Consider the following 26,646-nt stretch of genomic DNA (forward strand, 5'->3'; position numbering starts at 1 on the left):
CTCCCAACAACCCTGTGAGGTGGGCTAGGATGAGAGACAGTGACTGGGCCAAGGTCACCCAGTGAAGCTCATGGCTGAGCAGACATTTGAACAATCCTGACCTCCCAAATCTTAGTCCAGTAGTCGCTAACCATTACACAGCATTGGCCTTAGAACGACAACCCAATGAGGTAGGTTAGTTTATTAAGCGTTGCATTTGTAAGCCTACCTTTTTTTCTGAGGGTCTCAGGGTGGCGTCCATGACTAACCCCCCCCCCCATTTTATCTACAAAACAACCCTGTGGGGTAGGTGACAGGTGAGGCTGAAAGTTACCGCCGCAAGGTCACAATGAAAGAGTCATGGCTGTGTTGGGATTTGAACCCAGGTGTCCCTGGTCTCCACTCTTGCTGATATCCAACTCTGCGTCCCTAGGCCCAGGCACTCTGTTTAAAAGGTCTGTTGCTGGCTTCTCTAGATCCTAGTTGGAGATTTCTTCATCATTTCCCCTCTTTTCCTGTTTCCCCCTCTTCTGAATATCCATGGGGCCTACCTCAGATTTGGGATTATACCTGCAAGGACTCCAAAGATGACACTCCTGGCTTCTGAACGATCCATGCTGATCCGAAGCAAATTCCGCTCCGGTAAGTAGGATCTGAGTGGGGCTTTAGGCACCTTGGTGCTATTAAATTTTTAAAATAGGCTTTTTGCAGGGTGGTAATTATGGCAGGCTAAGACAGGGGGACCTCATCGCCTACTGTTTCACCTTCCATTAAAAATAAATAAATCGTTCTCAGAACCCTCCTGAGATATCCTGCTGTGTAAAGGAAAGGCTGTGGCTCATGGAGTATATCATCTGCCTTGCATGCAGAAGGTCGCAGGTTCAATTCCCAGCCCCTCCAGGTGCAGCTGTGAGAGAAAATCCTGCCTTGGAACCCTGCGGAGCTCTTGCCAGTCAGAGCTGGCAGTGCTGAGCTAGGTGGACCAAAGTTCTGACTAAGCAGAAGGCACCTTCCTGTCCTCTTAAGAGAACAGCCCACGCTGCATTTTGTTGCTTGGAGTTATAAAAATAAATAAATCAAGGCAAGACACATTCTACAAGCAAGGTCATGTCAGTTCCCATGCGTGCGTAAATCATAGGTGTTCTGTGTAGTTTTACTGCTGCTTCTACAGTTTCTGTTGCAGTTTTCAAGACAGTTTGAATATCATTTTATGTTTTCCTTATCCTGTGAGCTGCTTCGGGGGGGGGGGCAGAAATCAACATAAGATATATACATAAGAAAATAAATGATGCAGATGGATAGAATTGGTAACAGATTTGCTTATTCTGAATGGTTTTCCCAGCTTCTGCTAGTCGCAGGAAAGGTCAATCAGCTAAGCAAAGTCTCTGATCTGCACAGGAGACCTTGCTGGTGGTGAATTGTGGCCCAAGGGACAGATTTGTGTCAGCACCATTTTATGGGGGGGGGGGGGACACAAAGGAATCTTGGCCGCTATGAGTTGGCTCCTATGACTGATTGCATTTATATCCCGCCTTTTCTCCTCCTCATTTAATCCCCACAACAACCGTGTGAGGTAGGTTAGGCTGGCAGAAAGTGGCCCAAGGTTACCCAGGGAGCTTCATGGCTGAGTGGGGCTACAAATGCTAGTATCTCAGGTCCTAGTCCAACACTTTAACCACTGAACTGGCTCACCACACTGCATTGTGTGAAGCAACAACATAGGCCCAGTTCCCCCAAATCTTAACTTGAGCCAGGTTTTGTGGTCAGGTCTTGCTCTAGGAGCAAGTAAAGAGGAATTGTCTATAGGCATGTGCAGAGTGCTTTCCCTTTGCCCCTTTGAAACAACATTCACCGCGCCACTAGTCAGGGGGCTGAATTAAGGGTGCAGGGTGTCACTTCCCTCCGAAATAAGCCCTTCAGGGCCCCATCAGTGGGGATTTTAATGGAACACATCTCAGCCACGTTTCTGCGAGGCTGCAACAAACCCTGAAGTCAATGTGGTTGATGATATTCTCGACCCCAACGTCACCACACAGGTGCACAATGTGGGCCTTATACCAGAAGTTGCCAGCATGCCACCTTCGTATGCCAGTGTCTCTCCTGTGACACCTGCGAAAGGTCCCAGTAAATGTTCCCTCAGAAATTCATAGCCCATGAGAGGCTGTTTGCTCTTCCTCTTCAGTTACCATATACTGTACTTATTTGTGAATACATCTTCAGGCTTTGAATTTTTCATGTAGATTTGTGCACCGGCTGAGTGAAGGAAGGGAAGGTCTGGCATATTAAATTTTCAAAAACTGCATCAGTTTAGACTGAGTGCCTCTGAACATGCGCAGAGTTTAATTCTGGCAACTCAACATTGCCTATCTATGTAGGCAGAGGTACCTAAGGCAGAACAGAGAGAGGACCAGCCCTGATTCTGAATATTTCTGGATTACCTTCAAATCTAAAGGGCTGTGTTTTTGGTTTTTTTAAAGGAATGCTTTTAAGGTTTCCCCCTGCCCAGCCAATAAATGTGTCACTTTACCACTTGCTTGACCAGACTGGGCAATGGGAAGCACAGTGCAGCAGAGAGCACCCCCTCACAAAGCTACAATTCCCAATACCCATAACAAACTACATTTCCCAGGATTCTTTGAGGAAAACCATTTGCTTTAAATGTATGGTGTGTGACAGCCAGATGAGTCAGTTGTAAGGACCAGGGTCATGCTCTTCCTCACGACCACTTGTCACGTTTCCATTCCGTTGGTACCTCACAACCTAACCCTGGCGTCCAGCAGCCATTTTGTTCAGGCCCAGCCAGTCCAAGTAATCAGTCAACCTGCCTGTGGCATTCCTCGGTGGCAACTATGGTGTTTTTCTGAGCTTCACATGTTTCTTTCCTATGACAAACCACCCTTCGTAATTTCTCCACACATATAGCTCCTGCTTGTGCAATACTGATGGACATACGAAAATCAGCGTTGCTTTTAATTGGTAGGTTTGCTAAAGCTTTTGCAGGGACCATTTTTAATCAAGGAGGGCCCACTGAGCATTCAGGGACACTTGTTTCCTTGTGTATTAGTGGCTGTGTTGGTTCTGGTGCTAGGGAATAATAACAATAATGAAAAATATGATCTCTCCTGCCCCTAAATAATACTTACTACTACTACTAGCCCCTCACCAGCAGGTCCTAGGGTAGGTTGCAACAATTTAGAATTAGAAACAGTTAAAAACAGAGTACAGTTACAGGAATAATGTGTGACAACTTTTTAAAAAATTGTTTTTATCAAAGATTTTCTTGAAGTACAGAAGTACACACCGTGCCTCAGTTTTCCATTCATAGAATCTTTTATGCAGATATTCGATATTATAGACAGTATAAGGTTGGGGAAGAAGGAGAGAGAAGGCTGAGGTAGTAAACTTTCATTCTTTTACATAGTATATGTGCAGTGGCAGCTTTTGTTTCTTAACTTGTAAATTATCCTGCTTCCTCCGGTTTCTCAAAAAGGCTCCTACAGTGAAGCACTGATGCAAAAATGTGTTTTACATTCAATCAGTGTATTGATTACAGGCAACAACCATTTTATGTGCATTCAATATGTGTGTGGACTGCAACACAAACATCACACTGAACCCGGAAGTGACTAGAAAAGGGGGAAAACTGGCCCTAAAACAACCCCCAGGATGCTTTAAGTACAGTATGTGGAGTGTACACAGGTTCTCATATTGAGGGCCTGGAACTGGCTACAATTCCCCAAAGTGGTGAAACACTCAACGCCCCTATCTCCTGCCCCTCATGTTGAGTATTTGCATACCCTCCAACATTTCCTCAAAGAAAATAGGGACATCCTATTCCATAATATTGATAATAATAACAATACTCTGGGCGGCAACATGTATAAAAACCATAATAAAAGTCTATAGGGCTGCCTTCAGATGTCTTCTAAAAGTTGTATCATCTCCTTGGCTCTGAGGTCACATAACTCCATACCCTCCAACATTTCTCCGATGAAAATAGGAACATCCTAAGGAAAAGTGGGACCCGCAATCAAATCAAAAACTGGGACGGCTTCTGTAAATTTGGGGTGTCCCTGGAAAATAGGGACACTTGGAGGGTCTGCAGTTTGGTGGTGGGTTCCCCGCAAGCAGTCCTTGCAGCCAGCCTCTGGCCTGGGAGTTTGGGGCATCTTGTGTTTCCAGCCTTTTAAATAAATAGCGAGTGGCGTCACCCCAGCTGCTGCTGACAACGGGACAAATGCCCAGGCAGGAGAGAAGCGGGCACAGGAATAGAAACGCTTGCAGCAGTCCCACCCTCCAAAGGTATGACGTGCCTGCTGTTTGACGGCAGAGCAAGGGGAGGGCTCACCCGCTCAGCCATATCCCTTTGGTCTTCTTCCTTGGACAAGGTTATCCTTCCCAGCGATGTCCCCAGTGCAGCAACATTTGAATTTCTGTGGGCTTATATACCGTATTTTTTGCTCTATAAGACTGACTTTTTCCCTCCTAAAAAGTAAGGGGAAATGTGTGTGCGTCTTATGGAGCAAATGCAGGCTGCGCAACTATCCCAGAAGCCAGAACAGCAAGAGGGATTGCTGCTTTCACTGCGCAGTGATCCCACTTGCTGTTCTTGCTTCTGAGATTCAGAATATTTTTTTTCTTGTTTTCCTCCTCCAAAAACTAGGTGCGTCTTGTGGCCTGGTGCATCTTATAGTGCGAAGAATATGGTACATGGCTTTTGTTTGTTTGCTTTTAAAGGGCCCTGAAAACTGCTTCTGTTCCAAGGTTGGGGGTGGCAAGACTAATTTAAGTTTCCGGTGCATTTGGACTTATTTTATAGTTGTGCCTCTGTGCTGGTGACCCCGACAATCCCCATACAGAGCTACAATTATCAGAGTGGTTTAACGGTCAATTCCTCTCCAAAGGGAGTTTTGGGAACTGTAGATCTGTGAGGGGAATAGGGACCTCCCAATAACTTATCAGCACCCATAACAAACTACAGCTCCCAGAATTCTTGGGGGGGTGTGTGAAACCATGATTGTTTAAGGTGATATGATATGTGTGGTGTGACTGTAGTCCAGGTCTGGCTTACTTGATTCACTTTCCATTTCAGATTGCCATGGCTCCCTTCCCAGTGAACAGTGGGAGCTGCAGTTTTCTAAATATGCTGAAATTTCCGTTCCAACTTCCTGGCCTCTTTAAGGATTCTGGGTGGAGAAAGGGGCACAATTACTACCAGTTAAATTAATTGACATTTGATGCATAGGACATAGCACTAAAACAGGGGTGGGGAAGCTCGGGTCTAGGGGCCAAATGTGGCCCTCTGGGCCTCTCACCTGGCCCTCAGGGCTGTCTCCAGGCCACACCCCCTTCCCCCAGGCCACACCCCTCACTGCCTTCACTTTGCACCCTTCTCAAATGTTTTCCCCTGGTTGGAATGTGTCCTTGAACAATGCTTCTTGCTTGGCTGTATGGAGAGGGGTATATGAGTGCGTGCTGAAACCAGCCTACTGTACACAGGCAAAATTTGCATTTCTTTCTCCACCTACGTTTGCCCCTGGTCCTGCCCATCACTTTGCATGTGGCCCCTGGAAGGTTGCCCAAAAGCAAATGTGACCGTTGGACTGAAGAATATTCCCTACACCTGCTTTAAAGGGTGTCAAGAAGCCTCCCGACTCTACCTGGTTCCCTGTGATGTGGGGGACACTTACTCAACGTCCTTGCAAAAATTATAATTCCCAGGTTCCCCACCCCCACCCTCTGTCTGTGCAGGGTATGTGTGAGAGAATGCCAATTAGAACATTTTGTCGTATGGTTATGCCTTCCATGTTTCCTTGGTGCATGTTTTTTGAGTAACTTCTTTGTAATTATTATTATTACCCTCATCAAACATTTAGATTCCAAACGATGCCTGGAAAAATATTTTTGCCTATACCTTGTCAAACTGCCATGGTTAAGGATTTGCCCCATCGCTCATTCAATTGCCCTTTGTAAATGGACACTAGATAACAAATGAAGAACTCAAATACTGGAAAGCATTAACTCTGTTATGCTAAGGGGCGCATATCCACTGTTGGGAGTAAAAGAGGCAGAGTAAACCAAGGAGGTTGCAGATTTGCTCTTGTCCTTGTCCAAATCAGAGCCTCCTAAGTTAATTCTATCTGGCTCTTCCTCGTTCGTTCCTCCTCCATGAATGTACAGAATCGCCTCGCCATTCCGTTCCATCTTGAGCATGTTGTTTCCACTGGGAACCAAACGGGTTCGTCATTGGATCACCTCATCACATTTTATTTCTGCCAAGGGGATGCACTTGATCCCTGGGAATCTATTCTGTACGGTGGGAAAGTCCACCTGTTGTCTTGCTTGGCAGACCAAATAGCTGGCCCTTCTACACTTGATATCATAGATGGCCCCGTATTGCAGCTCATGTACACCAATCCCCTGTCATGTCTCTCCCATGGCATATGGGAACAAAGAAACATTATGTGCATATATCATTCCACAGCTCTTTATGTACGAGTTAACGTTGTCATACTACATCAGCTAATGTTGTCAACCAACCATAGATATAACAGACTTCTACACCACACTATATGGCATAGATCCACAGGAGGTTTCAGTGCTGAGTTGTAAATTTCTCCTTTAGCTTTCATTTTGCCATTCATTGACAAGTAATTATGAATTTATTCCGTTAAGGCAGACCTTTCTTCTGATGCTTGGATTTGCCTCCAAAAGGGCTGGATTTAGTTGTTTGTTGGTCAAACAAGATGTAATTCCCAGTTTTTCAATTTTTTCATTGTTTGTTTAAATAGAGGCTTCTGGGCAATACTTAATTTGCATCCATTTCATTTTTATATATTCATTTCCAGGCCAGTTTTGTGTGATTCTCTCCCCCCCCCCCCCAGTTTAATTTCCCCTTCCAATTCCACAGTATAATTACCCAGTATCATACAGCAGTCAGTAAAAGCTTGATGCATTTTGTTCTCAGTTTGTTTTATTGAAAAGCAATTCCAGAGAACATTGTGTTGCCTTACCTTGCCTCACGCCTTTGCAAACCTGGATGCCTCCTGGGTTGTTGAATAGGGCGATCTCTCCAATCCAGTTTCCCTCATTTTCTTCAAATCAACAGAGATCTTGCCCACTCCATTCAAATCTCATTCAATGCACTGTGGACAGTCTTGAGTTCCCCAGAATCAAATGTTGTGCCGCCTCCCTGCCTTCCTTCAGACCCCTCCTCAAAAAGTACCTGTCCATAGACATTTAACTTTTCTCCTTAGTCCCAACTGCAGCACCCACATTTTTTCATCCCTGACCTCATATCTCCCATTGTAAGTTTCTTGGGGCCAGCGATCTGTCTGTTTTTACCTGTGTAACATCATGTGTACTGTGATGCAGCATACATAAATACTGACTGTGCTAGTACCAGGATTTGGGTGGGCTCTGGGCATGGCGCCCTCACTGGTGGCCCCTAATCTGGAAGAGGTGGGAGATAAGAAAATTCTCTGGCTGCATCTGATCTTATTGGATATTCTCTGGAAATTGTAACAGTGTTAGGGCCTTGAGCCTTCTGCTGCTCTTTAGGCCCCAGCAAATGCCCAGCATTGCCAGTCTCTGGAACAAGCTCTGAATAAGTAACAGTTGTCAAAGATAAAGCAAAGTAGCACCCAATATTTCAGCTGGTTGCTGGACTGAACATTTGAGACTCCAGAGCATCTTGATCCTTGCTGGTTTGCAAGTTTGAAATCAGATTAAAGCCACAAAAGACCTTAATTCTATGGTGTAATCTGTTTTAGTTATTTCTGCCTAACATGTATTCATTAGCTTGCTTTCATTTGTCACTTTAAAATCTCAAACCACGACGAGTGCAAACTCCTTTCCCTTCACTTCAGGAGTGGATAATTGCACGCGTCCTTTGTGCACACTCAACCCCCCCCCCCCACCTTCATTTGTTTCCCAAGGGCTCCCTCCTGCCCTTGTAATGGTTGTGCTGTGCATTTTCACTTTTCTGCACTGCCCCTTGGGAGCTATAGTTCTCAGCATCAGCTGTGGAGGAGAGCTGCTGGTAATCACAATAAGTAGTTAAAGGTTTAACTGAGAGGAAGTAGGCTGACAGCAAAGAAATGTTGTGCATGCGTCTACAAAGCTGCAGGCTTTAGTGGGTGGCAGTGGTGGCAGTAGTAGTAGTAGTAGCTATTTACTTTAATTTGTAGGCTGCCCTTCCACACGGGCTTGCCAAAGCAGCTCACAACCAGATGAGAGCAGGGGGTGCGTATCAAAGCACAACCACAGCGACTCATTCATTTCTAAAGATAATACAGTGGACGCTCAGGTTGTGAACGTGATCCATGCGGGAGGCATGCTCACAACCCGCAGCGTTCGCAACCCGCAGCGCCGTGTCTGTGCATGCACGAGATGCGATTCGGAGCTTCTGCGCATGCACAAAGAGCAATTTAGCACTTCCCAGTGGCGTAGCGTGGGTTGTCAGCACCCGGGGCAAGGCAAGTAATTTGCGCCCCCTAACCCGTGGATTTGCGCCCCCTAACCCGTGGATTTGCGCCCCCTAACCCTAACCCCCAGATGTTGCGCCCGGTGCGGCCGGCCCCCCTGCACCCCCCACGCTACGCCACTGGCACTTCCGCACATGTGTGACCGCCGAAACCCAGAAGTAACGCATTCCAGTACTTTCGGGTTTCGGCGCGTCTGTAACCCGAAAAAACGCAACCTGAAGCGTCTGTAACCCGAGGTATGACTGTACAGCGATTGCAGCAACAGTTTGTTTGAATACTGATCTTGGGATTTACAAACCCCTGAAGAATCTAACTGCGCATTCTGAGCCAGAGAAGAACTTTTGGGGGAAACAGAGCTAGATTCATAATGCAGCTGAGTAGTAGGAGCTGGGCAAATAGGCCTGTTCACATTTGCACCATACATTTAAAGCGCTGTGATCCTACTTTAAACAGCCACGGATCTCCCCCCTCCCCAACAAATTCTGAGTGCTGTAGTTTGTTAAGAGTAGTGAGAGTTGTTGGCTCTGGGCGGTGAATAGGGATCTCCTAACAACTCTCAGCCCAAGTGATTACAAACTTTGTCAACATCAGTAATCTGGAGTTATATATCAATTATTGGCTTCATTTTAGGGTGGGTAGCGCCGAATGATTTAAGAGTTGAATTTTTCACTGCTTTTTTTTTTTTATTGCTTGTTGGCCGAGACGAATAAAGTAATGACCATTATTCATATATTGTCACCTCCTTTACAGTTCTGCAGCTGCGCATGGAACACCGGCGGTCCCAAGAGCAGCTCTCCAAGCGCCACTTACTCCCAGGTGAGCCCCTCCCTCGCCCCCCTTTGCAAAAAGTGAAGGGAGTCACATTGCAAAGGGCATTTCTGCATGGATGAAGGGGTGGGTGGGTGCTAAGGAAAGAAGAGCTGGTCTTCTAACCTTGAGAGAAGGTTGCCGCTTTTCTTTTCTGTTTCTTTATGGACTAGCAACAACAGAGTGGCAGGCCAAAATCAACAGGGAGGGCAGTTTCTTCTAGAGTTTGCTAACATGCTCGCCCCTTTATCATCCCTCCAGCACTCAACAAACCCCTTGCAAGTTTCTCGCAGCCCAATGGGACCCAGGGCCAGAACAGGGTGAGTACCAGCTGGGCTCAAGGCTTTGAACAATGTGTGGGAAGCAGCGCTACGCGTGTCTGATGGGACTCTGTGGGCGTCCACTGCTCACTGACTCTATTAAGCACCCATATGGACCTGAAAATGTTTGTTCAGGGTTCCTTCAGTTGGCGAATGAATGATGATCTGCTGAGAAGGTCATTAATTGTCACTAAGGCCCAAAAAACCCTAAAGGATTATTTTGAACTCAATATGAATCAAGGAACGGAAATAAGGGTGGTTTGGGAGGCCAGCAAAGCGGTAATGAGAGGGTTTCTGATACAACAAAATGCAATTAGGAGAAAGTCACAGAATGAGACAAAAGATAAAAGTATGGAACAACTGAAAGATAAAGAGAAGAAGCTTAGAGGAAACCCAAAGAATTTGCAGATCCAAAAAGAAATTAAAGCCCTACAGGTTCAATATTCACAGTTAGTAAATCAAGAAATTGAATGGAAGATAAGAAGGATGAGACAAAGAAATTTTGAATCTGCAGATAAACGTGGGAAATTATTAGCCTGGCAACTAAAGAAGAGACAAAAACAAAGTACGATTACAAACATAGTTACAGAAGGAAAATCTGTAGAGAACCCTACAGACACTGACTCTATTAAGCATCCATCTCCCAGGGAGGAGCGACTTCTTTTTGCAGGAAGCAAGAGGCCACTGCTCTGGGTGCACCCGAGTGTGGTGTGCAAGCAGGAACGTGGTCCAGACCAAACTTTCAAATGCAAAAAAAAAAAAAAAAAAAAAAAACACCCACCACCATTTATTGTAAAATAAAAAGACATAAAAATATATTAATCACAGTGTGGTATATGAGTAATTTATGCACGGCAGGAGAGGCATATGTAAATTGGCAGGTGCTTTTTAATTTTATTTATTTATTTACTGCATTTATATCCCACCGCTGGAAGAAGAGAGCCACTGCTAGTGGTTGTTTTGCTCAGGCCTGGAGGCAGCCCAGCCCAAAAATAGAGAGGTGTGTGTGTGAGAGAGAGCAGAAGCAATGGAAGTCAAGCATTTTGGACTTTTATTTTTAAAAAATGGCATTTTGTAGGGTGTGTGTGTGCCGATTTTTGTTATTTTAGTCCCGCAAGCTGCAGTTACCAAAATTCCCTCTTCTATGCATTGGCCATGGGCATGCATAGCTGAAAAATTAAACGTGGATTCCACGTTGCAGGGTTGCAATTCAAGTAGGGTCTTCCTGGGTAAGCAAAAAGGTGGAAGGCATAACTCTGACTGGCGGTGGTTCTCCAGAGCCTAAGTGAGCAAAAGATGCCTCCTAGCTCTTCTACCTGAGCGCCTGGCTAAGGATGCTGAAAATTCCTCTGCTTCTTTCTCCTCAGGCCAATGAGATTGCCAAGCTGAAAGTCTCACCCCGGCCCCACAAGACCAGCACTGCTAAGGGCCAGCTGTCAGAAGGTAAGGAGCAACTTCTGCCTAGGAAGCATTTGGTTTGGCTTATATTTTAATGTGAGCCTGCCTAATTCATCCAAATGCAGCTATTGTTTGAAATTCATACATGCATACATGCATACACACATCATTTCATTTGTTTGCCACCTTCCCACAAATCAAACCATGCTCACAACATGAAAAAAAACACATAATTACAACAAAAATAGTCATAAACAATAAGTAAGACCTCAAAAAATAGACAAATACACAAAACAATTTCCACATAAATTATAATCAGGACTAAAATAAAGATACAAAAAAATTAGTATAAATAACAGCAAGAACAACCCCTAAGTAATACTGCAGCTCAAGAATCTGTTCTGCAGCCTCAGCTTTCGTAGCTGGAGTCTGTCCTGGCCCTGCCCTCCCAGGCCTGGCAAGGGCAAGAAGCAGGGCAAGAAGCAGGACTTACAGCACTTCTCTGAATTTTGCGGTGCAGATCGCAAACCAAAAGGAGCAGATAAAATGCATGTCATTAGGAGGAAAGTGTGTGCAAAAACACACAAATTAGCAAAAAGAATGTACAGAAATTACATTAGGGGAAATTGTTTGCAAAATATTAGGCAAAGTAGCATTTAAAAATGCACACATTAGGAGAAATATGCATATTATTTTTCTGCGGACTTCTTTTAAAAATACAGTGGTACCTCGCAAGACGAATGCCTCACAAGACGAAAAACTCGCAAGACGAAAGAGTTTTTCGTTTTCTGAATGGCTAGCAAGACGGATTTCCCTATGGGCTTGCTTCGCAAGACGAAAACGTCTTGTGCCTTTTTTTAAAAAACCGCCAATGCATTCCTATGGGAAACCGTCAATACGCAGTGGTGCTTCGCAAGACGAAAAAATTCACAAGACGAAAAAACTCGCAGAACGAATTAATTTCGTCTTGCGAGGCACCACTGTAAATAAATCACAAATTGATGTGGAAATAAGGCAAATGGACCTTGGATTTCCGACTGGATTTCCAGGTCACCCCAGGGGATGACTACATCCCTCAAACGTTGTTTGCAGAGTTTGCCCCAGGAATATCTGGCTGGCTCCTGTTGGGAGGTATGATTCTGGACTGCAGGGTCCTCTTGCCTGATCCCACAAGCCTGCTCTTCTGATAGTTGCTCTTCTCGCTGCAGTGTCTCCGGGGGACCCTTCTGAGCTGCAGGACAAGAAGGCTCGCCTGGCCGAAGACCTGAGTGAGAAGATCCTACACCGCCCTGGACCACTTGAGCTGGTGAAGAAAAACATCCTCTCCCTGGATCCAGGTATCAAGGATGCTATGGCGGGTAAGGACTTGACTTGGCATTCTCCTTACTGGGGAATCCTCCTGTCTCATGGAGTGGAAACGGGGAATCCTGCCTGGGAGAGAGGAGGGATCCAGTGGCTGTTTATGGAGGGGCAGGTCCTAATAGAAAGCTCTTGGACTCTGGCACAATCCCAGCAGGAGGGATTGTAACAGGATAGAGCAAATTCCAGTGAGGGCTAGGGAGCTGAATTTGGAAAAGTGGGTTTGAATCTTGCCTCTGTCCCAGGCTTGGCACGCAGCCTTTCGCCTTGTTCTCATCTGCTAAATGGGAATACTGACAGCGCGAGGTTGTTATGAGAAGAAACATGGTGGAAATTGAGGGAGCTTTTTGCAAAAGGTTTGCAAAAGGGCTGCCTAATTAGGACTTCTCGGCTCCTTGGATGGAATGTGTGCAGAGCAGGGTTCCAATTGCTGCTCTGTTAGCACCCATCAAATCACCCTCCTTCCCTCCTCGGGCAATGCATCAGCTAAACACGTGTGGCTGGGGGCGAGGGCCAGGCTGCAAGGATAAGCAAACAAGCTCTACCCAGTCACAGTTCTCAATTGCCTTCCAGCTCACGGATGGTGAGCTTCCGCACCAAGGAGCCTTTTGTATGCATAGGGACTCACCTTCTAGAACTCTTGATTTTCCAGGGTTCTAAAATGTAAGGGGAGACTCTGTTAACAGGCTCCCTGCTGCAGATAGCCACCTTCCACAAGTTTGAAGGTGACAAAGACAATGGTGTGTTTGTGTGTGTTTGCTTGTCCACCCGCCCCGCCCCCGTCCTCCGGGCACATGTTTAGGATTAGGGCCAGAACTAGGTATCCTTGCACTTGGGCAAATGACATGGAACAGGCCCCTAAGTCATCCCTGGATTTCACGATGTGAAAAACTAACAACGGTGTGAAAATTATGTGAGAAACAACAACAGTTCTTTCTTCTACCCTGCTGTAATAATGCTGCCCCTCCTTTCTCTCACTCAAAACGTCTGCAGATGCAACTCTCGCTGCTCCTGATTCCTTCACCTTTGAGGAAGATCTCAGTAGTTCTTCTTCTTCTTCCTCCTCCTCCTCTTCCCCCTGCTTTGCACTGTCTCCTGGAAGTGCCCATGGGAACCCTTCCACCGCAACGGCGGCCTTTCAGGTAAGCAACTGCGTAGAACTCACGTGTACATGCTGAAGAGACATAAGATGAAAGGGGAACAGGGGATAAGAACAGGGCGCTTGGTGCATACTCCTGGAAATGTAATATTTTGTAAGTGTCCAGCTTTCCCTCTCAGTATTAAATATCTGATTCTCGTGTCTGAGAATTGCTTAAGTGAGCACTGCATCTTTGAAAGGGGGGAGGACCAGAATAAGTTGACTTCAGCCCCATCTGCACTATACTTTTAAAGCAATATCATGCTACTGCAAAGAGTCACGGCTTCCCCCCCAAAATTCTGGGAACTGTAGTTGGTTAAGTGTGCTGAGAGCTGTTAGAAATCCCAATTCCCTCATGGAGCTGCGATTCCTGGATTTCCCCGGGAATAGCATCTGTGAAGGAACAGGGCGCCTATACACAGCACCCTTGGCAGACTGCATTTCCCGTTATTTTTTGGGGGAAGCCATGACTGTTAAAGTGGCAAGGTACTGCTTTAAATGTGCAGGGCAAACCGGGACATTAGTTGTTCATCACCACCTCGTCAGCTCCAATAGTTACTAGCCACCACCGCCTCTCACCCTTTTGGGAGTTTCATGTGAAGTGAGGTGGTAGCATGGCTTGTACAACAGATTGGCCAGAAATGGCTCCTGAGGTGTAAGGTTTGCCTCCTTATTGAGCGGTCTCCACACTTTTGTTAAGAACACCCCTTGATACCCACACCTCCCGTGGCTTATGGCCCAGGTCCACACAGAAATACATTGGACAAACTGGGTTGTCAAAAAGGCCTAGTGAATTCACAAAAGAAGTGGAGTAATCTTGAATCCCAAGTTTCATTCATGAATTTACGTCCAAGTACAGTCATACCAGGGACGCGGGTGGTGCTGTGGGTTAAACCACAGAGCCTAGGACTTGCCGATCAGAAGGTGGCGGTTCGAATCCCCGCAACGGGGTGAGCTCCTGTTTCTTGGCCCCTGCTCCTGCCCACCTAGCACGTCAAAGCACGTCAAAAGTGCAAGTAGATAAATAGGTACTACTCCGGCGGGAAGGTAAACGGCGTTTCCGTGCGCTGCTCTGGTTCGCCAGAAGCGGCTTAGTCATGCTGGCCGCATGACCCGGAAGCTGTACGCCGGCTCCCGCAATAAAGCGAGATGAGCGCCGCAACTCCAGAGTCGGCCACGACTGGACCTAATGGTCAGGGGTCCCTTTACCTTTTACCTTTACAGTCATACCTCGTGTTACGTTTGCTTCACGTTGCGACTTTTCAGGTTACAAATGCGGCAAACCCGAAAGTGTTTACTTCCAGGTTTGCCATGCTTCTCTATCGCGCTTTGCGCACATGCAGTAGTGGCGCTCTATTTACAGACTTTCCGGGGTGCGAACAGCACCCCAAAACAGATCGCGTTTGTAAGTAGAGGTACCACTGTACATACACTCTGAAATATGAAGGATTGTAAATATTGGGAAAGCAAAGTTGTAAAATCAACCAATCAATCTAAATAATTTATAATATCTCTCTTTCCAAGTAAGTAAAAGAAATATATAGTGGTATCTCGGTTTACGAACTTAATCCGTTCCGGAAGTCTGTTCTTAAACCAAAACTGAAACCGAGGCGCGCTTTCCCTAATGAGGCCTCCCACCGCTGGTGCCCTTCCACCGTTCGGATTCCATTCTTAGACCGAGGTAAAGTTCGCAAACCAAGACACTATTTCTGGTTTTGCGGAGTTTGTAAACCAAAGCGTTCTTAAACTGGACTGTTCTTAAACTGAGGTACCACTGTATATGATGTGGTTGTGCTGCCCTCTACAGGGCATGTTTGAATATTGCAGGACGTAAGAATCACAATGGTGAGTGAATTGTGAGGGGTTGGCCTCTTTTCCCCTTTTGCAGGACACAATAATACCCCCCCTCAAAATTATACACAGCAGAATTAATTAGAAGTTAACATAACTAGGCCTGCTGCCAGTCTGCTGCTCTTGTGTGTGGGGGGGGGGTGGTTTCAGGTTAGAGTTGCCACTTTCAGGACCTCAATTGCCACTCCAACAAACCTTTACATGTGCGACCCACCGAGGCCTAAAGTGGCAGGGATGGAAGGACAGAATCCTGCACCCCAAGAGTCATTTCTGATTCGCTTAGAAGCCAAAACCTTTGACACCACCATTGGTTTCCCCCAGCTTCACACAGGACACACACACTCCCAAATTATTCCTGGTTCTAGAGAGGGCTGGGGGCACTGAGGAGGTCAGAAGCCTTTGGAGGCAGAGAGAGAGAGAGAAAGATTGTTCCAGGGCAGCAATTCTGGGAATGATGACACTGACCTTTGGTTGTAACGTGACTGTTAGTACTCCCAGTATTAACAAATAATGCTGCCTGTCTTTTCTGACGAGGTTATTCTGAGGTGCTATTTGGGCACTCAGCCCCTCCATCCTCCACACTGCCCAAATCTTGAAGCCAGCACTGCCTGTGTGCTGTGCTCTCCCCCGGCCTCCACACCGCCCCAAGATTGCATTCAGCACAAGACGAGCTTATTTTGGTCAGGCCACAGGCCCATCTAGTCCAGCACCCTCTCCTCAACTGCTGTTAGATTTCGTACGTCTTTGTGCACATGCCAAAGAATTCCCATTCTAGGCTTCTGGACAGACTGTAGGGTTTTAAGGCTGGACGTGGTGGGCAGGTATAGCAAACCAGCCTCCGTCGCGCCCCCAGCTCCTTACCACCTCCTTCAAAGCCCTGTGCCACTTTCTTTTTTTAATCATTTTTATTGATTTTCCAATAAAAAACATCCAATTAATATTTCCAATCATAATACTCCAATTAAAATAAAAACACCAAATTATAGTCCAAATTATAATTATTAATTTTTCGGAGCTCCCCACAGTTTGGATCTCTGAAGCATATCTCCACATCTCAGTCCTGCCTCTCCTCATTGTTTCCATATTTTCCACATCTCGATTTTGATGCTTTATAGCCCTGTCCCACTTTCTGCCCAGAAGCATTGCCTCTCGCTGTTCCCACTGCTGCAGGTCTTCTCCTTCTCAGCTGAAATTATACACAAGAGGGGAAACTGGGGCATGCCAGCTGATGGGAAAGCTGAAAGCTTAACTCTCAGGAGAGAAGGAGGCTTGGCTTTATAGGAAAGGAAAGTTTGGGGGCTGCCAGTTTAGAGAAGGAGTTGGGAGCTAGGAGGGTACTTGGGCTCCATTTTCTCCCTCTTCTCCCTGCAGCTGGACCTCCCTCCGATCCTGGATCAACAGCTGCCTCCTGTGTCCTCATCCACCTCTGAGGCTGAGTTCCCTCCCCAAGGGGGGAGCCCCCTTGCCAAGCCCTCCGTTTCACTCCTCAAGGTAGAGACAATCAAGAGCAGGAACGGGGGCGGGGGGGGGGGACTTCCTCTCCTCACCCCGCCAATTTTCACATAGGAAAAAGTGAGCAAAGGTTTCTGGGGGAGCGCAAGGCTTACTGGTGGCGACGGCAGCGACTACATCCCACAGCTGCCCTCAGGGGAAAACATGTCCGCTGCTGTCTTCATTGCCATTCAGGTGCCCAGCTAAGTCTGCCTTATTGCTTTTCACCGACTGAAATGGTTTTATTGGCATTTGCGCTGCCGCCGTACAAAACCTGTTCTGAGGGTTCTTGAATATTTCTGCCTTTGATACATCCCTACTTTAGTTGGGAGGCTAATAAAGAAGTGAATCTATATAACCCAATGCAAACAAACAAACAAACAAACAAACAAACAAACAGGTGGCTGGTTTTCACCCCCTCCCTTTGCTCCTGCATGAGTCAGATGTTTATGGCTGTTCAGTTGGAGGCTGGTTCTTGGCCTCTCCCTCTGCTGCTAACCCGTGTGTTGAAGGCCCAAGAACGGTGGGGGGGGAACCCACGGTAGCAGCATTACCTAGCTCTAGAGAGCCCCCCTGCTTTAACCACTATGCACCACTGTCTTTTGAGAGTCCCGTTCCTGCTCTCTTTCACACACTTTGATGCCTCCCACAGGCCCCATCCAAGGTCCCTGAGGCCAGGAAGCCCCCGCGCCCCAAGAAGGCCAAGGAACCGCGCCCCAAAGTGAAGAAGCTCAAGTACCACCAGTATATGCCGCCCGACCAGAAGGGGGAGCAGGCGCCGGTGCCCATGGATGCGGCCTACGCCCGCGTCCTCCAGCAGCAGCAGGTCTTCTTGCAGCTCCAGATCATGAGCCAGCAGCAGCCCACGCCCACGTCACCAGCCACCTTCTGCGTCCGAGCCGTGCACGCTGTCCCAGCCAGGTAAGGGGTTTTGCTTCCGGGAACGCTCTCCTGAGACAAAAGCACACTAGTGAGGCCGGAGAGAAGATTGGGGTGGGGAAACCCAGCGTCAACGCCTCTCTTTTCTCCCTTTGCCCAGCAGTGCTCCAGAGCAGGTCCTGAGCTTCGCTGGGACGCCTGCGCCACCAAGTGGGCCTCAGCCGCTCCCTCTCCCCTCTCCAGCCACGCCAACCTCCCCTTCGCCGCCCAAACCGGAACTGCTGCCTGCCAACTTGGAGGAGCTAACGGTGAGTTGGGGCTGGAGGACTCCTAGCCATCATACATCGGATTCCGTGTGGGCGGAATTCCGCTCTCGGAGATGGTTTCTGCAAATCAAGTCCGGTTGCAAATAAGTTCTATTGCTTCCAAAGAACCTGGTTAGATGGGAAGATCTAGAGGAGGGGCACATAATCGTCAGCACAAGGGGGCAACTTTCTGAGGGCCACATGGTCAAGGTGGGCGGGGCCAGGGACAAAAGGTGGGTGGGCAGAGGCAGCAAGCAGGCAGAGCAATGGATGTTGCTCCTTTCTTCAGCAGGCTACACACAAAAGCCAGAGGTCTCTTCACATAATCTCACCCCCGACCCCCCTCCATCCAGGTGAGCGAGAGGCACTATCAGAGTGCAAGGACACAGTCCAGCCAGGCACAAGCTCTTCTTGGGAAGGGGCAGAGCAGGCCCAAAAGGACTGGCCTAGAGGGAACTGCCATGGGCCAAATGGAGAAGACAGGAGGGCTTTATTTGCACCCGCGCCTGAGGCTCTCCACCTAGAAGGAGGACAGGCCTCCTCCTTTCCCATGAACCACCTGCCCATGAGTTAAGATCTGCATCCAAAACCCTGTCTCTGATTGCCCCCTGCCATCCGAGATAAGACAACAACAACAACAACAACAACAACAACTTTGTTATTCATACCCTGCCTACTCTGGGCGTCTTCCAAAACATATAAAAACATAATAAAATGCCAGACATTAAAAACTCCTCACCCGAAGTGGTGAGGAGGGGGCAAGGGCTTTTTCAGTACTGGTGCCCCGAATATGGACTGGTCCCTGCACTAGTGATTAGAATAAAGCACCAGACCAAGACTTTATTTTTCTTTTTAACCCCAAGCCGCCTTTGATTTCAGAGCTGTAGTTTCAATGGTATTTTCCCACAGCTTACTGCAGATTCTGTTTTATTTGGTGGTGGTTGCTTTATTTATTTTTTGTTAGGATGCCACTTTAGACTTTAGGACTTTAAAAAAACAAAAGCAAGCAAAAGCCAAGAAATAAAATGGTAGCGGGGGAAAGATATGTAGAAAGAAAGAAAGATGGGCACCTGGAGTTATGAAGGCAGGGAACTCTGGGGAAGCTTCCATCCTTGAATTATACCCGTTGGTAATTCCTGATCTTCTAAGACGAGACTGCAGAGTATGTGCAACTTCACCTGCCCGTCATAACCACCCCTTGAAGGCTGCTGACCAGCCATTCCTTTCATCTGGCAGATTCTTGGTGAGAGGCCCAGGAACTATCCGAGCTTGGAAGGGGAGACACATTCTCTCCCAAATATTGGCATCTGGTGCCACAGTCAGAGAGGCCAGGAGCAGGTGGAGCTAGAGCCAAGGACAGGCAGAGATAACTAAGTCCCCCCCCCCCCAATCCTCCTGCTCCTCTTTGCTGAGTTCTGCAGGCTAAGGTCAGTGGGGCAGTGCCCCGTTTTCCCTAAAGGGCTGGACTTCCCTGCTTCCAAACAAAAGGAAGACAGAATGGGGCAGAAAAAGAGAAGAGAGATCTAAGTTAACTGAGGGCTTGAAGCATCTCTAGCTTTTCTTTGGGTGCTTCTCTGCCACCTGGCAAAAGTGTGCATGCTGCACATGCCTTCACTTATCCCCCTACTTGATAAGCACATGTTAATATTAATATTATCTAGAGCAAGCGGAGCCTGGGTAGTGTGCCGTCATGGATCTTTTTATTGCTCAGGGAAGGGAACATGCAACAATAAAACGATACCACACACACACACACACACACACACACACTGTGTGTATTTTAGGGGTGGGCAGTAGGCTGTGTGATTTGCAATAGATCGGCAAGGTTTCCTGACTTGTCAGTTGTTTAACAATAGCTGCAACAGATTGACCCCTAGGCCTGCACTCTAAATTATACTGATGAATAGCAAAAGCGAGGAAGAAAACCAGGAATGGGTTGCCTGCATGGAAGGACTGTGAGCTCCGTTCCATTCTGGCGTTCAAAACAAATTCCCGGGCTCAGAATTATTTAATGCTGAATGCCAGTCTTTTGCACCATGCTCCTGTTGGCGGATCTTGCGAGGTGAGGAAGAGTCCTATAAAAAGCAAAGTAGATCCCACATGCCTGATACTTGACCATTCCTGGTGTCTTGTGTAATGTTCTCTAGTACCTTTTGTAGGGCAAACCTACACAGGCCAGTTATAATGTTAAAAATGCATTATAAAAATGTGACACCAGAGGGTGCTGTAGAGCAGCGATCCAATTGCAAATTGCCTTAAGAGCTATTATTGCTTGTTTTTTATAGCATTTTTACAATCAGTGTAGATCCAGCCTTAATTTCCTTTGGCCGCTGCTTTGATTCCCAGGTCTCCGAACTCCGCCAGCAGCTCCGGAAGCGGGGCCTCCCTGTTTCTGGCACCAAGCCAGCCCTGCTGGAGCGCCTCAAGCCTTACCAGGTGGCCAGGGCCAAGCCCCCACCTGTCCCGCTCTCCAGTGCCCGCTTGTCACCCTCCGACCTAGAGGAGGAGGCCCAGGCCCTGCGGGAGAAGCAGCGGGTGGCTGAGAGCCTGGCGCTGAAACTCCACCGGGAGCAGAAACACCACGACGACGACCTCCGAGTGGAGCTGGAGATGCACAAACGGATCAAGAACCGCCGCAAGGGAGCACTACTGCCCCACGGCCAGCAGGGGGCACCTCCGCCCTACATCCCCAAGAGAGAATGCGCCAAGGAGGGAGGAGGCACAGAAGATGGCTTCATGGTGAGCAAACAAGCATTCTCCAGCTGATCTAAAAGAGAGTGAGGGGCCTCCTGGGTTGCCTGTGTGAAGGAGATTATCCCAATGGGTTAGAGCAAAGTGCTGGGAGATAGATTTGCAATTCTAGAGGGCTGCTGGGCCATAAGAACGTCCACAGCATTCTGGTAGCAAACCAGATGCTCTGGGAAGCAGGAAATGAGTGCAACAGCCCCTCTTCCCACTGGATTCAGGCGCATTTGAACATGGAGACTCCATCCTTTTAGGCTGAAACCTTAGGCTTCAGCATGGTTAATAGCCACGGAACAAGCCATGGATTTATCTAATCTACTTTTAAAGTCTTTAAGGCCATGACCACGTCCTGTGGCAGGGAGTTCCGTAAGTTAATTGTGCATTTGTGTGAAAGACTTCCTTTATTTCATCCTGAATCTACTGCCAGTCAGTCTCAGTGGGTGACCCTGAGTTCTAGTATTATGGTAGAGAGAAAAACTCCTTCTCTCCATAACATGCATAATACGCACCACATGCCATGGCCTCACCCCCACCGCTGTCATCTGTTCTCTAAATTCAAAACCCCCCAAGTCTTCTAGAGAACATTATGGCTAGAGAAGCTGATACAGAGCTGTGTGCTATGAACTGCATGTTTGTCTTTTCCGGGATTAAGATGAACAAACCGGACTTTTCTTTATCTGCTAGGGGAGTACTGGTTTGCTTGTTTCCCCACCTTAATCTGTTGCTCAAACAAGTAGGGGTGGCCCTTTTGCTAATGGTGTCTCCTAGCAAGGGGTCGGGGCAAAAACCAAATTGTCTCCCTGTTGCCTCAGATAACTTAGACATTAAAGGTCAGCAGCTGGCAGCCCTAAGGCTTAGGCCAAAAAAATCCTTGCCACAGAGGCACATGTTTGCATGCGTATGCATGTGGCAGGCCTTTGGGGGCTTCTGGGGCGTATCACCCAATGAGCTGCTAACCAATGAGCATTGGACGTTTTAAGAGAAGTCCGCTTTAGCCCTGGTTGGCTCGCATCGGTGGGGCTGGTAGCAGGGAGGGCTTTTGTCTGGGGCAGAAAACGCTAGACTTTGTATTTCCTCCATTTTCCTGCTAGGTTTTGTGCCCTGCCTCCTGTGAGCCGATTAATTCTGATATGGAGCTCCCCCTTGAAATAACAGCCAGCCCCCCGGACCCAGCGCCAGGAACCCGTTCCCTGGAGGAGGAGCTCCAAGAAGCCATCCAGAAAGCCCAGGTACTGTGGGGCGAGGAGGCCCAGCTGGGCTTCTCCAACCTCTGCACATGCTCCGAGGAACTCTTCCCCTTTTTAATTATAATTATCCCACATGTCTGAAGTCTTGAAAACAAATTTGTGGGATGAGCTCCCAGGCCATATTGAGCTTGCCCCCTGCCTGAAACTCATCACGGCATAGAAGACCCCCGTACAAAGAAGGACCCTGCCGTCCCAGAGCTGGCTGAATGGCTGGGCTTGGTGAGGGATCCCTTTGCAACTGCTCTTCTTTTCCCTTCCCTGTCTGCAGCTGGTGCCAAGCCAATCAATCGAAGATATCTTAGAGGAACCGCTGATGTGTTCAGGTGAGGAAATGGCCCCCGTAACCCAACTTACCGGTAGGGGGCAGCCGTAAACCACAATTTGCTATTGGAGAAGCTCCAAGAATGGGGCAATGATACATTTTTTTCAGAAGACTAGGAATCTGGGGCTCAAGCCCTGCTTCAGAATCATATTCTCTGCCCTGGAAATATCACCCCCGAACCCCAGACAGGTGGGGCAGGATTGTTGGTTACTCAATGGTGAGCGGCAGGCATTCTGCACAGGCCCAAAGCCATTGTTAGCCATGCCTTCCACTTCAACGTCCTGACACAGAAACAGGTTGTGTCGTTTAGATCTGAACGAGCTCAGGGTTAGGAGGGCACGGTAGGTGTGCTGCTGTGCCAAGTTATATCCCGTTTCTCCTCATCTGCTCCAGGTGACCTCCTTCAAGCACCTGCCTTGAATCCAGAAGTCCCTGATCGAGTTGCTCCATCCCCGCAAGAAGCGTCACCACCAAAGAAACCACGGCCCAGCAGCGAACCTCCTTTGGTGACCTCCGCCATCTTTGATTTTCCTGGTCCCTACGACTTCCTCTCGACGGCCTCCTCTTCCTCTGCGTCGCTGGACTCACTGTCCTCTGTTTTCTCCCCTGACTCTCTGGAGATGCCCCCATCTCCCCCAGATGCCTGGCAAGGAAACGGTGCCCGTGCTGGATTTGACCCGGTCGATTGGCTAGAGGCCTTGACCTCGGGCTCAGCATCAGGCCTCGGCTCCACCAGTCCTGTTGGGGGCAGCATCTTCTGCACGGACTTCTTTGATTCAACCGACCTTGGCGTCAACCACATGATAGACTTAATGGTGGAGCAGTGGTAGGCGGGGTGCTAGCAGCCCATTCGGAGACCCCAAGGCCTGGAGGGAAAGGGGGAGAATCCTCTGCATACCCTGTAAGGCCTTGCCGGCACTGGGTACCACCTTGAATGGGTGAGAACGAGAGAGCAGTTTAACGTCAAGCATTGTCACGGGTGGTTTTGTTTCGGTTCGTGCCAAGTCCAGTTGCTCTCTTAGAAGAATTAAGCACCCTGATGTTTTGGTTGTGTCAGCACCAGGCACCTCATCTTCAGTGGCCCAACAGTCCCAGAAACCCTTTGCTGTCCTCAGTGATGTCTCTAGCTTGAGATGGATGAAACCAATATTTGCAAGGAGAGTGGTCCAGCCAGCCTGCTGCATTGGGATGGTTCAAGACATCGAGGACCTTTACAAATGTTGGAGATGAATTAAAATATGCGCCTTTCTGTCATGCCACTGTGAAGCAGTTCTAAAAAAAAAAAAAAAATGGTTTGGAAGGGCACCAGTTTTCAACACCACCTTCCCTGGAACCTGGGTTCTTAGCAACTTTGGAAGCCACCTTGAATGAAAGCTTTGGCATATGGGTCATGCTACATTGAACCTTGGATGCCTGCATCGTTTCAACTCATTAATAGAACAGGAAGTGCCGTGGTCTACCCTCAAAGCATCTTCAAGAGGTCATGTTGGCTCGGTTGAACCGTGAGAACAACACCAGCTCTGCACACATCTGCGTGGCCCCATAGATCTAGATGCACGCTGGCTTAGAATGAGAAATGCAGGTTCTACCTTGGTGTGGGGAGATACCATCGTTTTATTGAGCTAAACAGAGGAAGTGCCAGCTCCGAAAGAATTTGGATTGTGCCACCTCAAGCCCCTGGCACAACGGGGGAGAAGCTAAGATTTCCTGGGGCTGCCCTGAATGGGCCACACCAGCAGTGGCAACCTCATGTTTTACTGAAAGCAAGGGGGGAGCGGGAGGGATGAAAACATCTGTGTTGGGGACCGAACCATCTTTTGTGGCCGCTCAAAGAGAGATGGGATTGGAAGGGCGAAATGCACCTTCAACCGCTCATGCCATTCTAACCGTCCTTCTTTCTTGGTGTTGCGAAGTAGAGGGTGCATATGCAGACACGGGACTCAGGACCACTTATTTTTGATCTGGGGGTGCGGGGGTGGGAAAGCTCCCAAAGGGAGCTGGATATGGAGGGATCTCCATCAAGTCAAGGACAAATAGACTGAAAAACAGTTTCTATCCAAGAGCTGTGGCCTTTTTGAATGCTGTAACTCGATAGTGTGACCTGGGAGTTTGATGGGTGTTGGTGTGGGTGTGGCTGGAATGTGGTTTGTTTGGTTGTTGTTGTTGTTTTGCTTTTGTTGTTTTTAAGGGATGGCATCCAATTTCGTTGCACTTGTGCAATGTTGCACTTGTGTAATGACAATAAAGAATCTATTCTATTCTATTCTATTCTATCTGTTTTCACAAGGGAGATGATGGTAGTGGTGGGTCATATCCTGGTAGCCAAAGGTTGCTGGGACATTTAGGCCAATGGGCTTGTGGCAGGATCCGGGCACAGCTATGGAAACTGCTCATGTGGAACCATCTAAGCAAAGGCTTAAATCTGCTTTCATTTATAGCCATTCCATCTTTACTGGAATCCCTGAAAATTGTGGTTCTGTGAGACTGGCCCAAGGTATTCTAACAGAGAATTTCCACCGCTCTCACCAAGCTAAGGACTTATTATTCACACTTCTGTTTGCCCCATGATTTCTAGGCATGGGTCTGAGAGATTTTTCTTTTGTCTTGCGGATTTCCCCAGCAAAGTGCCCTGTTTACTGCCCAATCAGAACAAAGTCAGTCTGCTGAAAACCCAATTGGCGTTTGTTCCGATTCAGCAGTGAACAGCAGGTTTTCCTGGGGAGACTGGCAAGACTAAAGAAAAAAACCTCCCAGACTCTTGCCTATAAATCATTATTCACACTTCTGTTTGCCCCATAAGTCCCTAGTTTGGTGATAGCGGAGGAAATTCTCTGTTAGAATACCCCGTTCAGTGTGGATGAGCCCTGTGTTTCTCTGGAGTTTTTGGAAGAAGGTATGACAAGTTAAACTGAGATAATATTGCCAAACGTTTCAAAGCATACATAGTTTATTAGGGTGTGCCTGCTTGCAGCTACACTCTCAAACTACAGTCTCTACACCTACATAAAAACAGGACCCACTCTGTTGCAGAAAGCGGACTCACCCCGGTCTTGTCTCACACAAACGATATTCTCTTGAGGACCAAGCGCAGGGGAAAGAACTTTTACTGCTTTGAAGTAGAAGGGGCTGTGCAGACCGTTGACTGGCTGGGCACCTGTGACATCATAAGCTTCCCCTCCCCAGAGCAGCCTTTCAGCCTCAGGTTTTAAATCATGCGTGCATGCACACATATACATACATACAGATACTGTATAATTGTATATCTGTAGTAAGGAAAAAAAGGCACTGTATACCAGAAGCATGCAGGAGAGGGCCAAAGCTGGCAAGAAAACTTGCATTCCCCGTAATTTGAAGAGCAAAGGCAGAGGGAAGCTGAGCTCTCCCCCCGCAGGGGTCATGGGTCCTCTTTTTTATGTACCTCTCTCTGTAACCTCAGAACAGTTTGCTGCATCAGTCATTTCAGCTGTAAAACACTTTCACTTCTGTACTGTCCACACTGTTGACTTGCCAAGTTGGATTGTATGAAAGTGAAGGCAGTTTGAGAGGGTAGGCATTAAAGAAACACCCACTTCAAAGCACATACAGTGGATCCTCCGAAGTCAAACGTAATCCATTCCGGAAGGACGTTCGACTTCTGAAAGGTTCGAATTCCGAGGCGTGGTTTCCGGCTGGCTGACAGCTAGGCTTTTTGCAGATTGAAAGCCGTGTCAGATGTTTGGATTCCGAGGAACGTTTGAAAATGGAACACTTACTTCCGGGTTTTTGATGTTCGGAAGCCGAAACGTTCAGGAATGGAGCAGTTCGAGAACCAAGGTTCCATTATACTCCTGTTGCCCAAGAGCCAACAGTGCACACAAGGCCTGTGACTTTGCCTTCCTGGTAACATCATACATTTAACACACATGGTTTCCTCCCAAAGAATCTTGAGAACCGTAGTTTAAGGGTACTGGGAATTGTAGCTGCCATTCCCAGGATTCTTTTTCTCGGGATGCAATGTGTGGCATGGGTGTGACATGGCAACTCATCGGCTAGGGTAAGCCAGTCGTAAGATGCGGGAGGCAGGGTCCTTGGCATTCAGCATGCAGAATTGTGGGGTTCTGCTTATTTAAAAATCATCCAGTCGATTGTTCTCCACAAGCAGAGAAGCTGCCGTGGAAAAAGCCACCAAGTTAAGCCTGGCAAGGAAGACAGCAATGTGTGTACCCTGTTCTTCCAACACAGAGACCTTCAGCATTGTAATCATCATCACCTTCCATCGCCTGCTGTCTCCAAATAAACACCATTTCTCGCTGCCTCGAATACAGGCGGATTGTTGTTGT

At 47.7% G+C, this 26,646-nt stretch overlaps 1 protein-coding gene across 4 annotated transcripts; it reads left to right on the forward strand.

The window, feature by feature from the left end:
* The first annotated feature begins 466 nt into the window (after positions 1–466).
* On the forward strand, positions 467–26,626 carry LOC310662374 (myocardin-like). 4 transcript variants are annotated; one of them, XR_014504274.1, is made up of 14 exons: positions 467–621; positions 9,216–9,281; positions 9,534–9,592; positions 10,960–11,035; positions 12,199–12,348; positions 13,343–13,491; positions 16,710–16,829; positions 17,482–17,750; positions 17,869–18,016; positions 20,360–20,752; positions 21,850–21,987; positions 22,274–22,328; positions 22,721–24,090; positions 25,146–26,626. XR_014504274.1 is itself a non-coding variant. In XM_083409228.1 (13 exons), exons 1-13 carry the CDS (start codon positions 567–569, stop codon positions 23,155–23,157), a joined length of 2,115 nt encoding a protein of 704 aa, XP_083265354.1. In that variant the 5' UTR covers positions 467–566; the 3' UTR covers positions 23,158–24,207. The 4 variants fall into 4 exon arrangements, 2 of the variants coding, with proteins under 2 accessions (XP_083265354.1, XP_083265355.1); XR_014504275.1 differs by having other exon boundaries at positions 17,872–18,016; XM_083409228.1 differs by lacking the exon at positions 25,146–26,626 and having other exon boundaries at positions 22,721–24,207.
* The last annotated feature ends 20 nt before the right edge of the window (positions 26,627–26,646 follow it).

The sequence above is a fragment of the Podarcis tiliguerta genome, assembly GCF_965153285.1.
Source record: "Podarcis tiliguerta genome assembly, chromosome: 13".
Classification (NCBI taxonomy): domain Eukaryota; kingdom Metazoa; phylum Chordata; class Lepidosauria; order Squamata; family Lacertidae; genus Podarcis; species Podarcis tiliguerta.